Raw genomic sequence first — 18,143 nt, forward strand, 5'->3', positions numbered from 1 at the left:
TTACAAATATCCTGTATTCGAATAAAAATATATATAATTCACTCAAAACAGCAACTGTCACTCAAATGCAGGACTATATGCAAACATACTGTATGTCTGCGGGTGAACGTAGACGGGTGTCTAGCATGTTCCCCGACATACCAGCTGCATATTATCCGAGTTTTAACAGCCCCCGTATGTTTGAGTTAAACAATTACAAAAATATGTGTTAATGTTTTCACAGAAGTAAGTAAAATGTACGGCCCAAAATACCAGGTACGCAGGAAGATAATTGGGAAGTCAATCACGCTTATCACGCTAAACGTCACAACACCCCCTACCGGTGTTCACGTTCTCAAAACTCTAATGAAAATTGCGAAAACGGACGCACCTTCGAAACAACCGTATAACATTGTATCTACATAAGTAAATAAATGTCTATATGGCGATTTTACAAGTTCGTGCATTAGAGAATACAAGAGCAGTGAAATGTAAAACTTACCATCGACACCCTTTGTTCCAGTGTTTACAATTTGCATGTGTTTCCGGTTTTAAGAAGCGAATAATAAAGCAAACAAATAAAAAAATCTGAGTCTTAGAATATTTTTTGTGTATTGATTCTTTCTTAAAAAATATTTTAGTGTCCTGTATTCACAAAAATATCTCCATTTAAAGGTAAATCATATTTTCGTTTGGTTAACAGCGTCTCATCTGCTGCACTATCCAAGATGGTGGAAAGCAGTCGATCGATGCCGGTATCGCGGAAGATGATGTGGATATTTTGGTTACCATTGCTCGGATACATCGTACACGCTAAACTTAATGACGAATTTAACGAGGAATTGTTCATTAAACCTTTTGGTAGTGGACATGTCATGTTTCATTTCCAATTTACAACTAAATGGAACGTCAGCATCGCAGATGAAACAGCGTGTATGTAACTGTCTTACTGTTATGACGTGGGGAGCGGGGAATGTAAGACCGCTTTCGCGTAACTAGGTTGAAACGTCCACTGAACATATCATTATTTCGCGATATTGCCAATAAACTGGTGCACCAGACATGCACTGGATGATGACAATTATATTGTTTCATAATTTAATTAAACAGGAACTAGTAATGAAATAGTTATTTTTTTACCCTTTGCCGAATAACACAGCATTTCCGAAAATATGTACTTGGAACGGTCATGTTTTATGTATAAAGTCCGAAAACTAGTGACTCTCTCCCAGATAGTTTTGGACAGGTACAGCTTGATTACTCAAATTGCATATGCTGAGATCAATCCTTGCATTGCATTCTATTTTACAGATTCAGTCAATCCAACCGTTTCAACCTCTTACACACAAAGGCATTCTATGAGAGTTGTCACCCTTAGCACATTTCACACCAGTACTTTTCTGATCCATATCCAATGGTTTGCCCCAATTCTCCAGCATGTCCTTAAGAAAGAAACAAAGATGAAGGATTAACAAGTTGATTATCTCTGATAAAGGCAAAAACAAAAATTGAAAAGGAAGAGCTTAGTATTAAGAAGTATGTCAGGGGGTAGAAATAGATCTTAATGTTGAATGTTTTGTATTTTTTGGGTACACATTTGCATATTTAAACCTGTTACTGATCTGCTATACTTCAGATTGTTTTAATTTTGCAATGATGACAGAAATACAATGTTAGATTTCCCTGAGAATTTACATCATGAATGAATGAATGAATGAATGAATGAATGGCAGCTTATTTTTGTTATGCAATGAGATAACAAAAAGTTTACAATTGGCACAAATCTATGAAAGCAAACAAATTTATTTGCCACATGAGAGTCACATCCGAAAAATTTTTGTTTGTTTAACCCTTCAAGCATTTATATTGGATATGTTGTAATAATAAAAAAAAAATGCATGAAATGACAGGAGAGAGAGATACTTATCTCTATACACTCTGTACAGACTACACATCATCCAGTTTATTCCATTTCTAATGCAGTTTTCACAAAGAATGATTTCCTATTTGTGATGTATGGTTCAGCGTTATTGAAAATCATTCTGTTGACTATTATCATTACATTGATTAACACTTCAAAATGTTTCTTCTTACATCTCTGGTATGGTAGAATCCAATACTCTCCTGGAGTGGGAAGGTCTTAAGATGCATAATTAATTTTGTGAATTTCATGAGTTGATTATAATTGTTCATATATAAGAAAATGACTTCTTCAAGCATAGTTTGTGTAATTTACTTTGGAGATGATTTTAAATTAATTAGATTAACATGGGATGTTTCTTTAATCTTATGCACATTCTACAATGTATATGGTGTGTATTAAAACACCCTGTAGGTATTGTATGATATAATACACCCTGTTTGTGTTTTATGAGTTAATAAGTCCTGTATGTATTATGTGAGTTATTACCCACTATCATATGAGTGAATTCATCATGTATACATCATATGAGTTAATACAGCCCATTTACATTCAACAGACTCCCACTACCGTCTATTCCCTAAGTCTCTGGGAGAGGTGATGTCCACATATGGGGTTCAGGAACTGCACCTTAGTCAGACACAGGGTCTGTGGAGGTACAGACAATGGGGTTACCCTCCAGAGGATGCACCACCAGGAGCTGAACTTTGGACCTGGTTCCAGTCTAACAGAAACAAGTGAGCTATAATTTAGTATTGTATATCAGGTAATCTGTTCACAATGTTTAATTCAGCCTTTGAATTCATTATTTTTCATTTCCAGAGCCTTGAAGTCATATTGTTGACTCAGATACAATGATTTCAAAGTCGCTTCTTAATTGTCTGGTATAACGAATAGAAATTCCTACTTAAACAACTTGGCAGAAGAAATCTTTAACAGTTGTAATGGTTGTAAGAGGTAGACAGTTCAGTGTTGGTGTTAAGGCTATGATGTATGGGCAAACTATTGCCTTACTCTGAAAGGGCTCCTGAAACAAGCCACCCACTCTAATGTCTTGTCATCTGATCACAGTCTACAGTGTTTCCTGCTGCTTTTCTTACATCACTAGTATCAACTGTGAGCGTTGTGAACTGCTTTTTCTATAATCTGTCCACCCATCAGACAAGTCAGATAACTTTTTTCATTGTTGTTTCATCAGGACTATCCTAAATAGTATTGCAGTAAATTACTTTTTCATCACTTTTTTATGCTCCTGAAAAATTTCCAGGGGGCATATAGTTGCCACCTTGTCCATCCATCCATGCGTTCTTTTGTGTCTGAAGCATAACTTTGCCATACTTAACCAAGGATCATGAAACTTGATGTATATGTTGATCATACCAAGACGATGTGCAGTGTACAAAATCCAGAACTCGCAACCCTTAATTACAAGTGTAGCCCTTTGTTAAAAATTTCTTGTCTAGAGTATAACTTTGCCCATAGCTTAGCAAGGATAATGAAACTTAGAGTATACTTTGATCATACTTTGACAATGTGCTGTGTGCCAAATTCAGGGCCCTCAACCCCTCAGTTACAAAATTACTGCCCTTTGTTAAAATTGTCATGTTCAGAGCATAACTTTGCTTGTATTTAAGGTAAAATTATGAAACTTTGTGTATACAGTGATCATATAAAGACAATGTGCAGTATACCAGTGTTAGAACCTGCAACGCCTTAATTTTAGAGTTATTACCCTTTGTTAAAATTTTTGTCCTGAGCATAACTTTGCTTGCATTAAAACGAAGATAATGAAATTTGGTGTATACATTAATTGGTCATATTAAGAGAATGTGCAGTATATCAAAATCAGGGCCTGCAACCCCTTGATTACAGAATTATGGCCCTTTGTTAAAATTTTATAACCAATGTAGTCGTTTTTGGGGAGCATTCATCAGTTTCTCTGATATTCTTTTATTTAACAGGTCAGATCAAGCTGTCCGAGATAAGTTGTGGTCAAATTACGTAAATGCTTTGTCAGGACTCTTTTGTTCTTCCCTCAACTTCATGGACAGCAAAGCTACAGTCAGTCCACGGTGGACATTTCGGCCACAGGGATTAGCATCAGAATATTATTCCATGGACTGGCGAAACCTGAAGTACTCGGCTCTGCCTAGAGAGGTCGTTTGTACCGAGAACCTTACACCATGGAAGAAACTTCTGCCATGTGATTCAAAGGTAACAATGTCTTATTAGTAACTACCTGTTGATGTTGTGAATTATATTGCAATTCCATAGTCTAGTGCCAGGAATTTTTCACTTGCATTGACAGTTTTTATGGTATTTTGTATTACCTTACAATTAGTAGCCATCCAGCATGTGCTTCAGGAACCTGTGACACGATAATAAATCCATAGATATGTGAAACTTCTCTGCATGAAAAACTACACCTCATGAAACACCACTGTGTATCAAAAATGACTAGATTGGTGTTGAGAAATTGAGAATGACATCTTGATTCATTAATGTCAAAAATCTTCAAATAACAAAGGAAATATTGCAAACCACTTCTGTTTGAGTACAATTTGTTTACACCATGGGAACTATAAGCAAAAATTTATCAATATTGATATGAATTATTACTATTTATAAAGAGAGGGAGTACAGATAAAACACAGTAAAAGTCTTATGTGTGAAAGTTAATCACAGCAAATTTTTACTGGTGCAGAGATCATGAAAAGATGGCTTACTGTATCAAAAATTATATTTTAATTTTTTACAAAAAATTTATAATGAATGATTTTAAGGAACAAATACCCAATACTAGTACATTTGTGTGTCAATGTTTGGAGGAGATTATGTGTTGTTCATGGACCAGGATTAAGGATACGTTATTGGTAACAAAAGCCTAACAAAAGTACCTAATAAGCAACTACAGGGACTGCTTGGTAACCTGGCTTCAGGATTTCCTACTCGTCATTGTAGATGAGATATTTGACTCGGAATTGTAAGGCATTTTGTAATGCTGGTAATTCACTTTGTTTATTTTGTTTGTAGGTGGGATTATCTACATTGTTCAATGCCATCAAGTTACATGACTCATCATACCAGTCCATAGGGCTACATGTGAGGCCTATCTGTCGGGTAAGTAAATCCTTCTACCAGTCCATAGGGCTACATGTGAGGCCTATCTGTCAGGTAAGTAAATCATTCTACCAGTCCATAGGGCTACATGTGAGGCCTATCTGTCAGGTAAGTAAATCATTCTACCAGTCCATAGGGCTACATGTGAGGCCTATCTGTCAGGTAAGTAAATCATTCTAACAGTCCATAGGGCTACAGGTGAGGCCTATCTGTCGGGTAAGTGAATCATTCTTCCAGTCCATAGAGCTACATGTGAGGCCTATCTGTCGGGTAAGTAAATCCTTCTACCAGTCCATAGGGCTACATGTGAGGAATATCTTTCAGGTAAGTAAATCATTCTACCAGTCCATAGGGCTACATGTGAGGCCTATCTGTCAGGTAAGTAAATCATTCTACCAGTCCATAGGGCTACATGTGAGGCCTATCTGTCAGGTAAGTAAATCATTCTACCAGTCCATAGGGCTACAGGTGAGGCCTATCTGTCGGGTAAGTGAATCATTCTACCAGTCCATAGGGCTACATGTGAGGCCTATCTGTCGGGTAAGTAAATCCTTCTACCAGTCCATAGGGCTACATGTGAGGCCTATCTGTCGGGTAAGTGAATCATTCTACCAGTCCATAGGGCTATATGTGAGGCCTATCTGTCAGGTAAGTAAATCATTCTACCAGTCCATAGGGCTACATGTGAGGCCTATCTGTCAGGTAAGTAAATCATTCTACCAGTCCATAGGGCTACAGGTGAGGCCTATCTGTCGGGTAAGTGAATCATTCTTCCAGTCCATAGAGCTACATGTGAGGCTTATCTGTCAGGTAAGTAAATCATTCTACCAGTCCATAGGGCTACATGTGAAGCCTATCTGTCAGGTAAGTCAATCATTCTACCAGTCCATAGGGCTACAGGTGAGGCCTATCTGTCGGGTAAGTGAATGAAGGAGTTAAGGACACTTTAGTTGGATCAGTGCTGTTTTTAAGAGTGCTATTTTATACAATTTCACATTTACAGGATTCCTTAGTGCATTTGTTGATGAGATTGCTTTGTAAAAGAACTTATTGAGTTGTTTTGTACAAGTGTTAGTGGTGCTCACAAAATAAAGAGTTTTGTTATACTAAGTTGTCCATTAAATCATAACAGGATGCAGCGTGTACCAAGTCATCTGTGGAGCTAAAGCAGACACTGACAGTGGTGTTCGATCCCACTACAAGTAGATTTGGACGACAGAGTAAGTATCTTAACATCATTTATGTTGGCTTGAATTCAAAGTGAAATATTTCACATATTTTTATAATCTACAGCACAGAATGTGAGTATGTTTGGTCACTCTTTATGTTCCAAGTAAAATTTATGATGTGTTTTATAATCTACAGCGTGGAGCTTTAGCAGTATGTTTGGTAAACCTTTACGTTCCCAGTGCCCTCTAGCCTCCAGGAGCAATGTCTATGTAGACATCACAGATAAAGATGTAAGTCATACCTTTAGTGTGTTATCTCAGTAAGTCATACATTTAGTGTTTTATCTCAGTAAGTCATACCTTTAGTGTGTTATCTCAGTAAGTCATACCTTTAGTGTGTTATCTCAGTAAGTCATACCTTTAGTGTGTTATCTAAGTAAGTCATACCTTTAGTGTGTTATCTCAGTAAGTCATACCTTTAGTGTGTTATCTCAGTAAGTTATACCTTTAGTGTGTTATCTCACAAATAAGTCACTGACAAATGACAATTTAAAAAATTGAATGTTTTATTTCTGTCAGTGAAAAGCAGATTTATGTCTTATGGGGATTTTCTCCATATCATATGTTTGCTATGGCTATGCCTTGATAAGTTGGAGCAGTATCATCATTTTTTTTTTTTCAAAATCGTGGTCAGTGTTACTGAAATCAAAATGATACTGTAAATGGCTTCCATGGTCAACGTCACTGATAATGAAATATGACTATGTAGAAATTGGCTATTATGTCTTTCCATAGTCTGGTGGAGGAAGATGGACGAGGAGCAATAGAAATGATTATTGTTATTAGGGGATTTTATGTACTTAACATAAGGATATGCTAGTTGTAGTGTATGACTGGTTTCTTGTAACTGATCATGTGAATCCATCAATGCTGTAATCTTTCAGTATCATTATCACTTATAATGTTTAAATGTTTATATAGAGTTTTGTGAACTTCACTGATCAAACAGTACTTTACTTTGATACAGATTCCAGAGTTGAGGTTCACACTGCAACAAGAGCCAACAGAGGTCTTACAATTCACTAGAGGCAGTGACAGGAGAACTTATGCAGTTTTTGATGTCGGTGAATTTCTGGAGCAGGATGGATTCTTAGATCTCTCTGCTGACTATGAACAGAAGGCAGCTTACAAACAAGGATTGGAACCTTCGTTATATGCTCACCGATTTGTCACAGGTACAGTCACACTAATGTCTTAGATTAGTCCTTTGTTATATGTGTATTAAAATGTAAAGTAAGCATTAACAGAAAATATAAAGGAATGTGAAAATAGTTGAACTCACATATGTATGGAACCAGGTATTCAAAATAAAAATGGTGTGCTATTTGATGGTAGATTTCAAAGTTTTCATTACATACACTTGTCATCCAATAGTGATTCTGATATTTTCCTATTAACATTACAATTGTTTGTGGTTATACATACCAGGTAATATGGCACAAAATTGCTTTTTCTCACAAGAGTTATTTGCCCTTTACCAGTTTTACAATGAAAGGCATGTAAATAGAACAGATGAAGTAAAGTTACTACATACTATGGAATTTGGATATGAGAAATAACCCTGAAAATGATATATCTAATTTAATAGTTTATGTACCTGTGACCTATTCTTGCTATATATTTGTATGTGTTGGCTAGAATTAGGCTCACATTTCATGGCTACATGTACTGATGTTTGTTGTCCAGGATTTGGCCTAGAGAGGGGAGGTATCACTTGTCAGATCTACAACAACCTGGATCAGAACCTCACACTGATATACATGGAGACTATACCCTGGTACTTCAGAGTCTACTACAACTCTCTTAGTATACGTAACAAGGGCAAGGACATCAAACCTTGTAAGTCACTGTTTATCATAGACCATAGGAAATTTGCATTCTGTAACCTATAATACAACAAAGGTGAAAACAAAGTGACATATTTTCAACAAACTTTTAGCACATACAAAGGATGAAATGATTGATTTGTTCCTGTATATTGGAACTGCTGTTTTATGGTATAAATACACCCCACCTGGTCACACCTGCCTATTGTTAGTATGATGTGGCTGATTGAGGTGTCATGCTGTTGTGTCTACGGTACAACATTTCATTGCAATGGCATTTAAAAAGTGCTTGTTGGTGGTTCTATCATCAATGGAAGCCAAGCCAAGCGAGTATAAACTACAAACAAAACATTCATATCCAATTTTCTGTCTTTTTACTTGTTTTGAATGTTTCACAATTGTTTTTATACACTAGTTATACCCTACATGCATTGGTACCTAGTTCTGTAATCTCTCTTGTGTCTGACAGTCAAGGTCCATTTTGTGCTGGGGAAGGACAGATTGCGACCATACCATCTTGAAGTTGTGTTCCGACTACGTGCAAACTCTGTAACACGGATCAATCTGGTGTTTGACCGTGCTTTCCTCAAATGGACAGAGTATCCTCCAGATGCTAACCATGGCTTCTATGCCAATGCTGCTGTGCTTACTACAATGTTGCCATATGCTCATTCCTACTTAGCTGTCCAACAGAATGCCTCCTTGTTTCTAGAAAGGTACTTATAGCTTCAAAAGAAAATCCAGAATTTCTGGTTAACTTTGATAGATATGTTGTTTTTTTGTATTGTTGTTAATCATTACACAGGGACATTGCATGTATTAATATGATTTAATGTTACAGTTTGTTAAATGCAATATATTTTATTTTTATCTTGTCAGACATTGTAGATTTTAGTTCCAGTGAACTATTGATATCCTTTTTTTTTTAAATATAACTTTAAAAATATATCTTACTGTTTCATATTCAACAGTTTCAGTGATGTCTCCAACCAGTTTTTCCTGCGAGTCCATACAGAGAGTTTACTGATCTCCCTACCCACTCCTGACTTCAGCATGCCCTACAATGTCATCTGTCTAGCTTGTACTGTCGTGGCTATTGCATTTGGATCCATTCATAACCTCACAACTCGAATATTCAAGACAGTTGACCCAAAGAAGTCCAAAGGATTAAGAGAAAAAGTGAAAGCTTTTTTCAACAGGAAGAAAGTCACTTCAGAAGTAAAAGAAGCAGATGGAAAGAAATTGGAGGGAAATGATACAGATGCTGAATTTCATAACAAAACATCAAAGACTGAGAGTCCTGAGAAACAATCATAGAGTTTGTACAATCTGATACAAGATCATGTGCTTTTGCAGATACTGTTTTGGGTTGATTTCTTGTTGCAGTTCACACAGAAATTAAAAGTCCTATAATGTGACAATCAGTTGTAACAGTACATAAAAAAAAACAGACAATCCTTGGAATTACCTGAAATTTTGCTAGTTCATATCTGTACAAACAATATCTTGCTGTTCAAGTAGCGATCTGTGTTTTCTAAAGTGGGGTTCGGATCCCTTTATTGAGGTGTAAGGTAAAGGGGAAAGGGTTGGACAGTAGGGAGGATGGGTGTGATAGGTAAGGGAATAGGGTTAGACAGAAGAAGGATAGGTATGAAGTTTAAGGGGAAACGGTTGGACAATAGGAGTATATATGTGGAGGGTAGGGAGAAAGCGTTAAAGAGTAGGATGATGGAATGAAAGGAAGTGGAAGAGGGTTGAACAGTAGGAGTATGAATGTGTAGGGTAGAAGGATAGGGTTGAATGGTATGGGGGTGTGAAGGGTAGGGGGATAGGAGTATGGATTTGGAGGTAAAGAAATAGAGGAAATTAGAGGATAGGAGGACAAGTGTGAAGGTAAGAGGGAATAGGGTTGGAGGGTAGGAGGATAGGTGAAAAGAGTAGGGGGAATAGGGTTGGAGGGTAGTATGATAAGTGTAGAGGGTAGGAGGATGGGTGGAAAGAAAAGGGGTTAAAATCTGTGGCTATCCTATCTGGCATAAGAAAAATTCTAGAATTATATAAACTTCCTCATAGAAACTGCATTGAGAATTGTGATATATTCTTCCTTACCATACAAAGGCAATCTTGTATTTTGGAACTGCTTCAGAATGTTCAAAGGATGACAATTTATTTCATAAATGCTTTCAAATCTAAAAAGAAGCAAACTTATTTTGAACTCTCAGATGATAAGGATATAGAGAACAAATATTTCCCGCTAAGCTAAGTCTGTTTTTCTAAGCAGCCAAAACCAAGGTTACGATTTGGTTATTAGTAGAGGCTTTTGAGATTTCTCACTTTATGAGAGGATTGTTGCTGTGAAGTAAAGCACTAGATCTTGTGTTAGTTTGTTATTCTGTGATATCATGTTAATTTTGTATGTGTGTATATTTTGGGGAGTCTGTAGTATAGTCAGAATTTGTTGTCACATTTTGTATGAATGTATGTTTTTGAGAGTCTATAGTTTAGTCAGATTTTGTCATCACATTTTGTATGTTGTGAAGTAAAGCACTAGATCTTGTGTTAGTTTGTTATTCTGTGATGTCATGTTAATTTTGTATGTGTGTATATTTTGGGGAGTCTATAGTATAGTCAGATTTTGTCATCACATTTTGTATGAATGTATGTTTTTGAGAGTCCCTAAATTAGTCAGAATTTGTTGTCACATTTTGTATGAGTGTATGTTTTTGAGAGTCTATAGTTTAGTCGGATTTTGTAGTCACATTTTGTATGAGTGTATGTTTTTGGGTGTCTATGAATTAGTCAAATTTTCATACCGCATTTTGTATTGATGTACATTGTTGGTAGTCTGTAGATTACTCCTATTTTTTTTTATCTCATTCTCGAATCCCATGGTATCAAAAATTACCCTTCGCTGATTAACAAGTTTTGTTTTACCCATTTTTTCTTTGCAATATAAAATGAAAAAAACTCAAAATCACACTCCCATGAAATAAAAATTCTGTTGGAGAATAGTTGGAAACCAGCCTATAATAGCAGCAAAGGAATTATATATCGTAGGACCTGGCACTTCTATAGAAAATCAACTGTACATGTTAGAAGCATGAGAAACTATTAAGTTGTTGCTGAAGGAAGAAAAGATATTGACTGAAGTTCAGATTCCTACATCTGTTACACAGTGACAGCAGTACTCAGTGACAGTAGGTAATCAGTGACAGTAGGTAATCAGTGACAGTAGGTAATCAGTGACAGTAGGTAATCAGTGACAGTAGGTAATAGTGACAGTAGGTAATCAGTGACAGTAACAGTAGGTAATCAATGACAGTAGGTAATCAGTGACAGTAGGTAATCAGTGACAGTAGGTAATCAATGACAGTAGGTAATCAGTAACAGTAGGTAATCAATGACAGTAGGTAATCAGTGACAGTAACAGTAGGTAATCAGTGACAGTAACAGTAGGTAATCAATGACAGTAGGTAATCAGTAACAGTAGGTAATCAGTGACAGTAGGTAATCAATGACAGTAGGTAATCAGTGACAGTAACAGTAGGTAATCAATGACAGTAGGTAATCAGTGACAGTAACAGTAGGTAATCAATGACAGTAGGTAATCAGTGACAGTAACAGTAGGTAATCAATGACAGTAGGTAATCAGTAACAGTAGGCAATCCATGACAGTAGGTAATCAGTGACAGTAACAGTAGGTAATCAATGACAGTAGGTAATCAATGACATTAGGTAATCAGTGACAGTAGGTAATCAGTGACAGTAGGTAATCAGTTACAGTAACAGTAGGTAATCAGTGACAGTAGGTAATCAGTGACAGTGACAGTAGGTGATCAATGACAGTAGGTAATCAATGGCAGTAGGTAATCAGTGACAGTAGGTAATCAATGACAGTAGGTAATCAGTGACAGTAGGTAATCAGTGACAGTAACAGTAGGTAATCAGTGACAGTAGGTAATCAGTGACAGTGACAGTAGGTAATCAATGACAGTAGGTAATCAGTGACAGTAGGTAATCAGTGACAGTAGGTAATCAGTGACAGTAGGTAATCAATGACAGTAGGTAATCAGTGACAGTAGGTAATCAGTGACAGTAGGTAATCAGTGACAGTAGGTAATCAGTGACAGTAACAGTAGGTAATCAATGACAGTAGGTAATCAGTGACAGTAGGTAATCAGTGACAGTAGGTAATAGTGACTGTAGGTAATCAGTGACAGTAACAGTAGGTAATCAATGGCAGTAGGTAATCAATGACAGTAGGTAATCAGTGACAGTAGGTAATCAGTGACAGTAGGTAATAGTGACTGTAGGTAATCAGTGACAGTAACAGTAGGTAATCAATGACAGTAGGTAATCAGTGACAGTAGGTAATCAATGACAGTAGGTAATCAGTGACAGTAGGTAATCAATGACAGTAGGTAATCAGTGACAGTAGGTAATCAGGAGCAGATTCTTACTTTCTCTTTAATGCCCAAATTTTTTACCCTGAGATATCTTTACGATTTCACTTCAGTTTTGAAAACTTGTTTGATTGAAGAATCATGTCACAAATATTTGTTTATTTGCATTAATATGGGATTGTTTGCTTCTCATTATAGTCAGAATTTTTTACACTTTGATCACTTTGTAATTTATATTTTCATACTTAATATTATATCTGTTATTATTATGAAAAACAATGTTAATGATATTTAACTTGAGGGATGACATGACACGAGATATCATGTAAAATAACATTTTATGTGTGTGTGTTGATACCTTTGTCTTTCGAATGGTGGAAGTAACAGTTTGATTTTTATGGATATAATACCAATTCAAACAAGAAGATATTAACTTTTAAGTATAATCTATATGATTATACCGATGGTCAACAAACATGTATTCCATTCCTCAGTTTTCAGGTTGACCAAACCAAATGGGAGTTACGAACAATTTAATTTCAGTTTTTACCTGAGGTAAGGTAAGCTAACAATCTACTGACTTATCTATATAGAAGGATTTCAGTGAGATACTACACAACATTATTGTAGGGAATTATTGGATTTTGCACCAATTTGGTCTGAAACATTCTTTGGTGAAGGGGAATCAATTTTGTATAAACTCTGGGTCTTGACTCCCTGGAGTGGCAGAAATGGGGCCCATTAGGGGAAATAGAGCAATTCTTAAAAATTCTACTCTTTCTGTAGGAATGTTTGGACTTTGCACATACAACTGTACATGTATTTGATTTGAAGCATCCTTCGATGAAGAGGAATCAGTTTTGTAGAAACGTTGGGTTTCGGCTCTTTAGGACCGGAGGGGTAAGGCCTAATGGGTGAACAGAGCAAATTCTAGAAAAGTCTTCTCCAGTAGGAATATCATGATGTTGCCCTGATTTGGCCCAAAGCATTTTTTAGCTGAAAAAGAAATAAACTTTGTGTAAATGGTGAATCTCAGCACCCTAGGGCAGGAGGGATGGGGCAAATTCTTCAAAATTATTGTTCTTTTGTAGGAATGTCAGGGTTCTGTCCCAGTTTGGTGTAAGGCATGCTTGATTTCTGTGTTGGCTGCCTCGGAATGTTTCATAATGTATGTCACCACAGTCTTATTTCCATCTTTTTCAATTTGTGATCACACCAGGGGAAAACGAAACGTGTACTATATATAACATATTGTATTGTTTTTGTGGTGCATAGTTTTTATGTCCTGTTGGGTTCATTATGTGTTTTACTTTATTATCATCATTCCCCAATGTAAACCAATTGTACTAGGTAAACAACACCTTTTTATATCAGTCATACCAGCAAAAACACCAATTCGTTTACAAGTTATCTTGTCAAGTCTGATTAAGATGAGATGATTTTGTGGCTTATGAACACAAATACTGACTGTTGTATAAAAGTAGATGTTTATATTTTATGCTGTTGTTGATTACATGGACTTGTGCAATTTGGAAAGATGCATGCTGATTTCCAATCTATGGAAACTTACACCATATTTTCTCTTTTTTGATTTTTTTTTAACAAACTATTAATTCATCATCATATTTATCAAAAAGTTCTGAGAAAGGTAGCACCAAAGAGGCTAAGAATCAAATTCTGCTTACTGGGTGATGTTCCTTCTGGTCAGACATTTTATGAAAGTCACTTTGATATTTTAATGAGCCTTATAAAGAAAAGGGTGTATATCATTAGAAAACTATTGCCATGAAAGTAAAACTTTGATATATAGGAAAATGTAAGCTAAAACAATATTATCATTTGATTTCTAGTAATCTTAAGATCCCACGCTGAAAATAAATACTGGAATGTTTATCACTCCTAGGGATTGATTATATACAACATGTGTGATGTGTAACACTGTGTTTCACTTTGATTTCTAGAATTAATGTTCACTTCATCATTTCTTTCTCAAAAGTTACTATTGGTTGATGACAGATGAAGTGGGTATTAAGTATTTGAAATGAATTAATTGATTTTATTTAATGAAATAATAATGTTTCAATAAAGCCAGTTTAGAACTATCTTAATACATTTGATATGCTAGTAAAAGTTTCAAAGTCCATACAATAATACAAAATAACATTAGTATAAAGGAACAAACTGGAGCTTATATATATATGTATGTAGACATTTAGATACACAAGATATTAGGAGATTCAATAAATATGTTCACAACATTTTGTAGACATTAAAATCAGGTATAAAGTGATCGACGTCAATGAAGAAAAGCGGGTGATTAGTAAAGTATCGTTATTGCCTAGGTAACACCATTTTTCATGATAGCATTGTACAACCTCACTGGGTGTTTTCCTAATATCAAATATGCAATTTAATTAATCCTTTTTTTTGTTATATTTTGTATTGTATTTTGCACATTTTGAATAGAACGTTGAGAACATTTTCTTGTAACTGTGTATATTAAATTATGATCTGATCTTCTTGTTATTAGTGAGTTTTTCCAAGTTTTTGATACCACAATACATTGATGTCTTTTTAGACACATGGTCCATTAAAGCTTATACCACAATACATTGATGTCTTTTTAGACACATGGTCCATTCAAGCTTATACCACAATACATTGATGTCTTTTTAGACACAAGCTTATACCACAATACATTGATGTCTTTTTAGACACATGGTCCATTCAAGCTTATACCACAATACATTGATGTCTTTTTAGACACATGGTCCATTCAAGCTTATACCACAATACATTGATGTCTTTTTCAAGCTTATACCACAATACAAAGACACAGTCCATTCAAGCTTATACCACAATACATTGATGTCTTTTTAGACACATGGTCCATTCAAGCTTATACCACAATACATTGATGTCTTTTTAGACACATGGTCCATTCAAGCTTATACCACAATACATTGATGTCTTTTTAGACACATGGTCCATTCAAGCTTATACCACAATACATTGATGTCTTTTTAGACACATGGTCCATTCAAGCTTATACCACAATACATTGATGTCTTTTTAGACACATGGTCCATTCAAGCTTATACCACAATACATTGATGTCTTTTTAGACACATGGTCCATTCAAGCTTATACCACAATACATTGATGTCTTTTTAGACAAAGAGTCCATTCAAGCTTATACCACAATACATTGATGTCTTTTTAGACACATGGTCCATTCAAGCTTATACAACAATACATTGATGTCTTTTTAGACACATGGTCCATTCAAGCTTATACCACAATACATTGATGTCTTTTTAGACAAAAAGTCCATTCAAGCTTATACCACAATACATTGATGTCTTTTTAGACACATGGTCCATTCAAGCTTATACCACAATACATTGATGTCTTTTTAGACAAAAAGTCCATTCAAGCTTATACAACAATACATCAATGTCTTTTTAGACAAAGAGTCCATTAAAGCTTATACCACAATACATTGATGTCTTTTTAGACACATGGTCCATTCAAGCTTATACCACAATACATTGATGTCTTTTTAGACACATGGTCCATTCAAGCTTATACCACAATCTCTCCGTTTGAAATGTCAAGGTCAAAAACATTATGTTAACACTTCCTGTAATAAAGTCTGACCATGGATTAAATATAAACTGATATACATTGTTGGTTGCAGTGATAGAGAAATGTAAACATGTGTTTCAGTAAAATGACATTTTACACATATTTAAACCCCTTTAGCTTTATTCGTCTGTCCTCAACCCATGGTGTGCTGTTTAGGTAAAGGGCCTTTTATAAGAGAAAGTGTCTCCAGCTCACTTGAATGTACCTCGCATATATGTGATCTTACCTTGGATCTGAATCAGAATTCACTACCATACCATTCAGTATCAGCATTAGTTTTGTAAGATTCTGTCCCAAGTTTTGATCATTGTGTAACAGGTGTCATTATTTATTCCAATGCCACCGCTAGGATTAAAACTATGAATTGCGGTTGGACTATAATGATATTGATAAACATTATTTGACACAATATGTTACAAAAGAAAATCAATAGATAAATGAAAATACAAACAAATAAATACCTTGATACATCTTGGCCCTTCAGCTTACAAGATCCTAACCCAAAAGCAGCCTTGTCAAGATGAAAGCTAGGTTAAGAGCTGTCAATGATAGTCCTGATTGTGCTGTTTTATCAATAGGACATCTAATTTTCAGAGTTTTTCCCTATTGGACATGAAGTCAGGTCACTTAGTCTTTAATTACGTGCATGCATATTTTTGCTGTAGCCAAGGTCTTACAATTGCAGCCTTTGAGAAGAAGTTCTTTATTCAAGGGTGTGGTCAGAAAGAGAAATGGACACTACAGTAGCTTCTTGAAATGATTTCTATGTTTTAATTAGCAGTGAGAAATCCGCTTTGAAAAAATTGCCGGCGGTCATGAAGTTCTGTCAGCTGGAACTTTTGTTTGTCTGCTAATTTTCTTGTCAGGAAGGGTATTCTGCAGGGAAAGGCCCACAAAGAATTGCGGCGGGGGAGTACTTTTCTGGAAGGTTTTGTGTTGATCTATAGTAACGAAAAGATTGAGAATTATTGTTTAAAAAGGATAGTGATTTTACTACAATCTTTCTTCTTAATCACGAAGGCAAAGTCCACTTTAATACAAAATTGTTAATTTAAATATGCTTTTATGCTATGGAATGTGAGCTGCTAGTGCTCAACAGCTTTTCACTTCTTGAAGCTGAAGATGGGGTTTGGTCTACTGAAAGTATATTTAGAGATGAAAGAGGAACACATAGACAAAGAATGATCAAAGATACGTAGTGTAGTCTTGATTAAACTTTACAATTTCCCATATTTCGTTGGTATTTTAACATTGTCGTGCTTTTTCACTATTTTAGATTTGGCCTTAGATTTATGAAGAAAGGACGCGAGTTTCTCCCTGAAAAAATGTTGACGTGTTGACTAAATCTTAATTCAAGCACAAAATTGACAAATTGAGTACATATATGATGATTAAAAATACACGGAGACATTTGAGAAAAAACACACGGGGAATAAGACCAAGTGTTTCATAACGCCAAGCGTCTTCTGCATCATTGCAAACTCCCGCCATGTAAATGTTGGTCCGTTACACACCCACAGCTTAATACAATAGCATAACGATTATTGTGACCTCAATATCTGACATGACTTTAACCATTGAATTCACAAAAGTCAATATATCTTTTCTCCATACACAGGTCTTCGGGATTATAATTTACTACTGAGTACAAGGATTGCCTGGATAGAAGGCATCCTAACTTTAACTGTGGCTATATCGTTTGTGAGTTATATTAAAGGTGTATGGCACACAAGGACCTCTGAGGAGCTAATACTATTACCCGCAGGTAAACCTGTTATCGGGAAGTTCATGCTTAAAACAGAATAGGAGAGTGATGACTGTGATATGTTTACTTTTGCCTACTCTTTTTTACTACCAGAACAGGAACAACTACAAAACTCTAGCCATTTGAGCAAGATTTGTATGATAAACAAATGTAGATACATTGTACAGGCTGCAAGACATAGACGCAAATTGTGATCATGTCAGTTCCGGATTCTCAACATATTGTCATGTCGTAAGATTCCGAATGAATTTT

At 35.6% G+C, this 18,143-nt stretch overlaps 1 protein-coding gene across 1 annotated transcript; it reads left to right on the forward strand.

Annotated features, from left to right (window-relative positions):
• The first annotated feature begins 707 nt into the window (after positions 1–707).
• Positions 708–14,993, forward strand: LOC132553949 (GPI transamidase component PIG-T-like). The gene is made up of 12 exons (XM_060218244.1): positions 708–912; positions 2,460–2,637; positions 3,862–4,114; positions 4,934–5,020; positions 6,153–6,240; positions 6,386–6,480; positions 7,217–7,424; positions 7,936–8,088; positions 8,545–8,791; positions 9,047–11,793; positions 11,925–12,355; positions 12,389–14,993. The coding sequence occupies exons 1-10, from the start codon at positions 708–710 to the stop codon at positions 9,390–9,392; spliced, it is 1,860 nt and encodes a 619-aa protein (XP_060074227.1). The 3' UTR covers positions 9,393–11,793; positions 11,925–12,355; positions 12,389–14,993.
• Positions 14,994–18,143: the final 3,150 nt, after the last annotated feature.

Source organism: Ylistrum balloti, unplaced genomic scaffold, assembly GCF_031769215.1.
Source record: "Ylistrum balloti isolate Yb309-2 unplaced genomic scaffold, AGI_CSIRO_Ybal_v1 Utg370368, whole genome shotgun sequence".
NCBI lineage: Eukaryota > Metazoa > Mollusca > Bivalvia > Pectinida > Pectinidae > Ylistrum > Ylistrum balloti.

Excerpts from the sequence above, each read along its gene's own strand:
- LOC132553949 (XM_060218244.1), top strand. The coding sequence starts at position 708 with ATGGTGGAAAGCAGTCGATCGATGCCGGTATCGCGGAAGATGATGTGG. Across the intron at positions 6,241-6,385 it reads AAGTAGATTTGGACGACAGA|CGTGGAGCTTTAGCAGTATG; the intron begins GTAAGTATCTTA and ends TATAATCTACAG. Across the intron at positions 8,792-9,046 it reads GCCTCCTTGTTTCTAGAAAG|TTTCAGTGATGTCTCCAACC; the intron begins GTACTTATAGCT and ends CATATTCAACAG.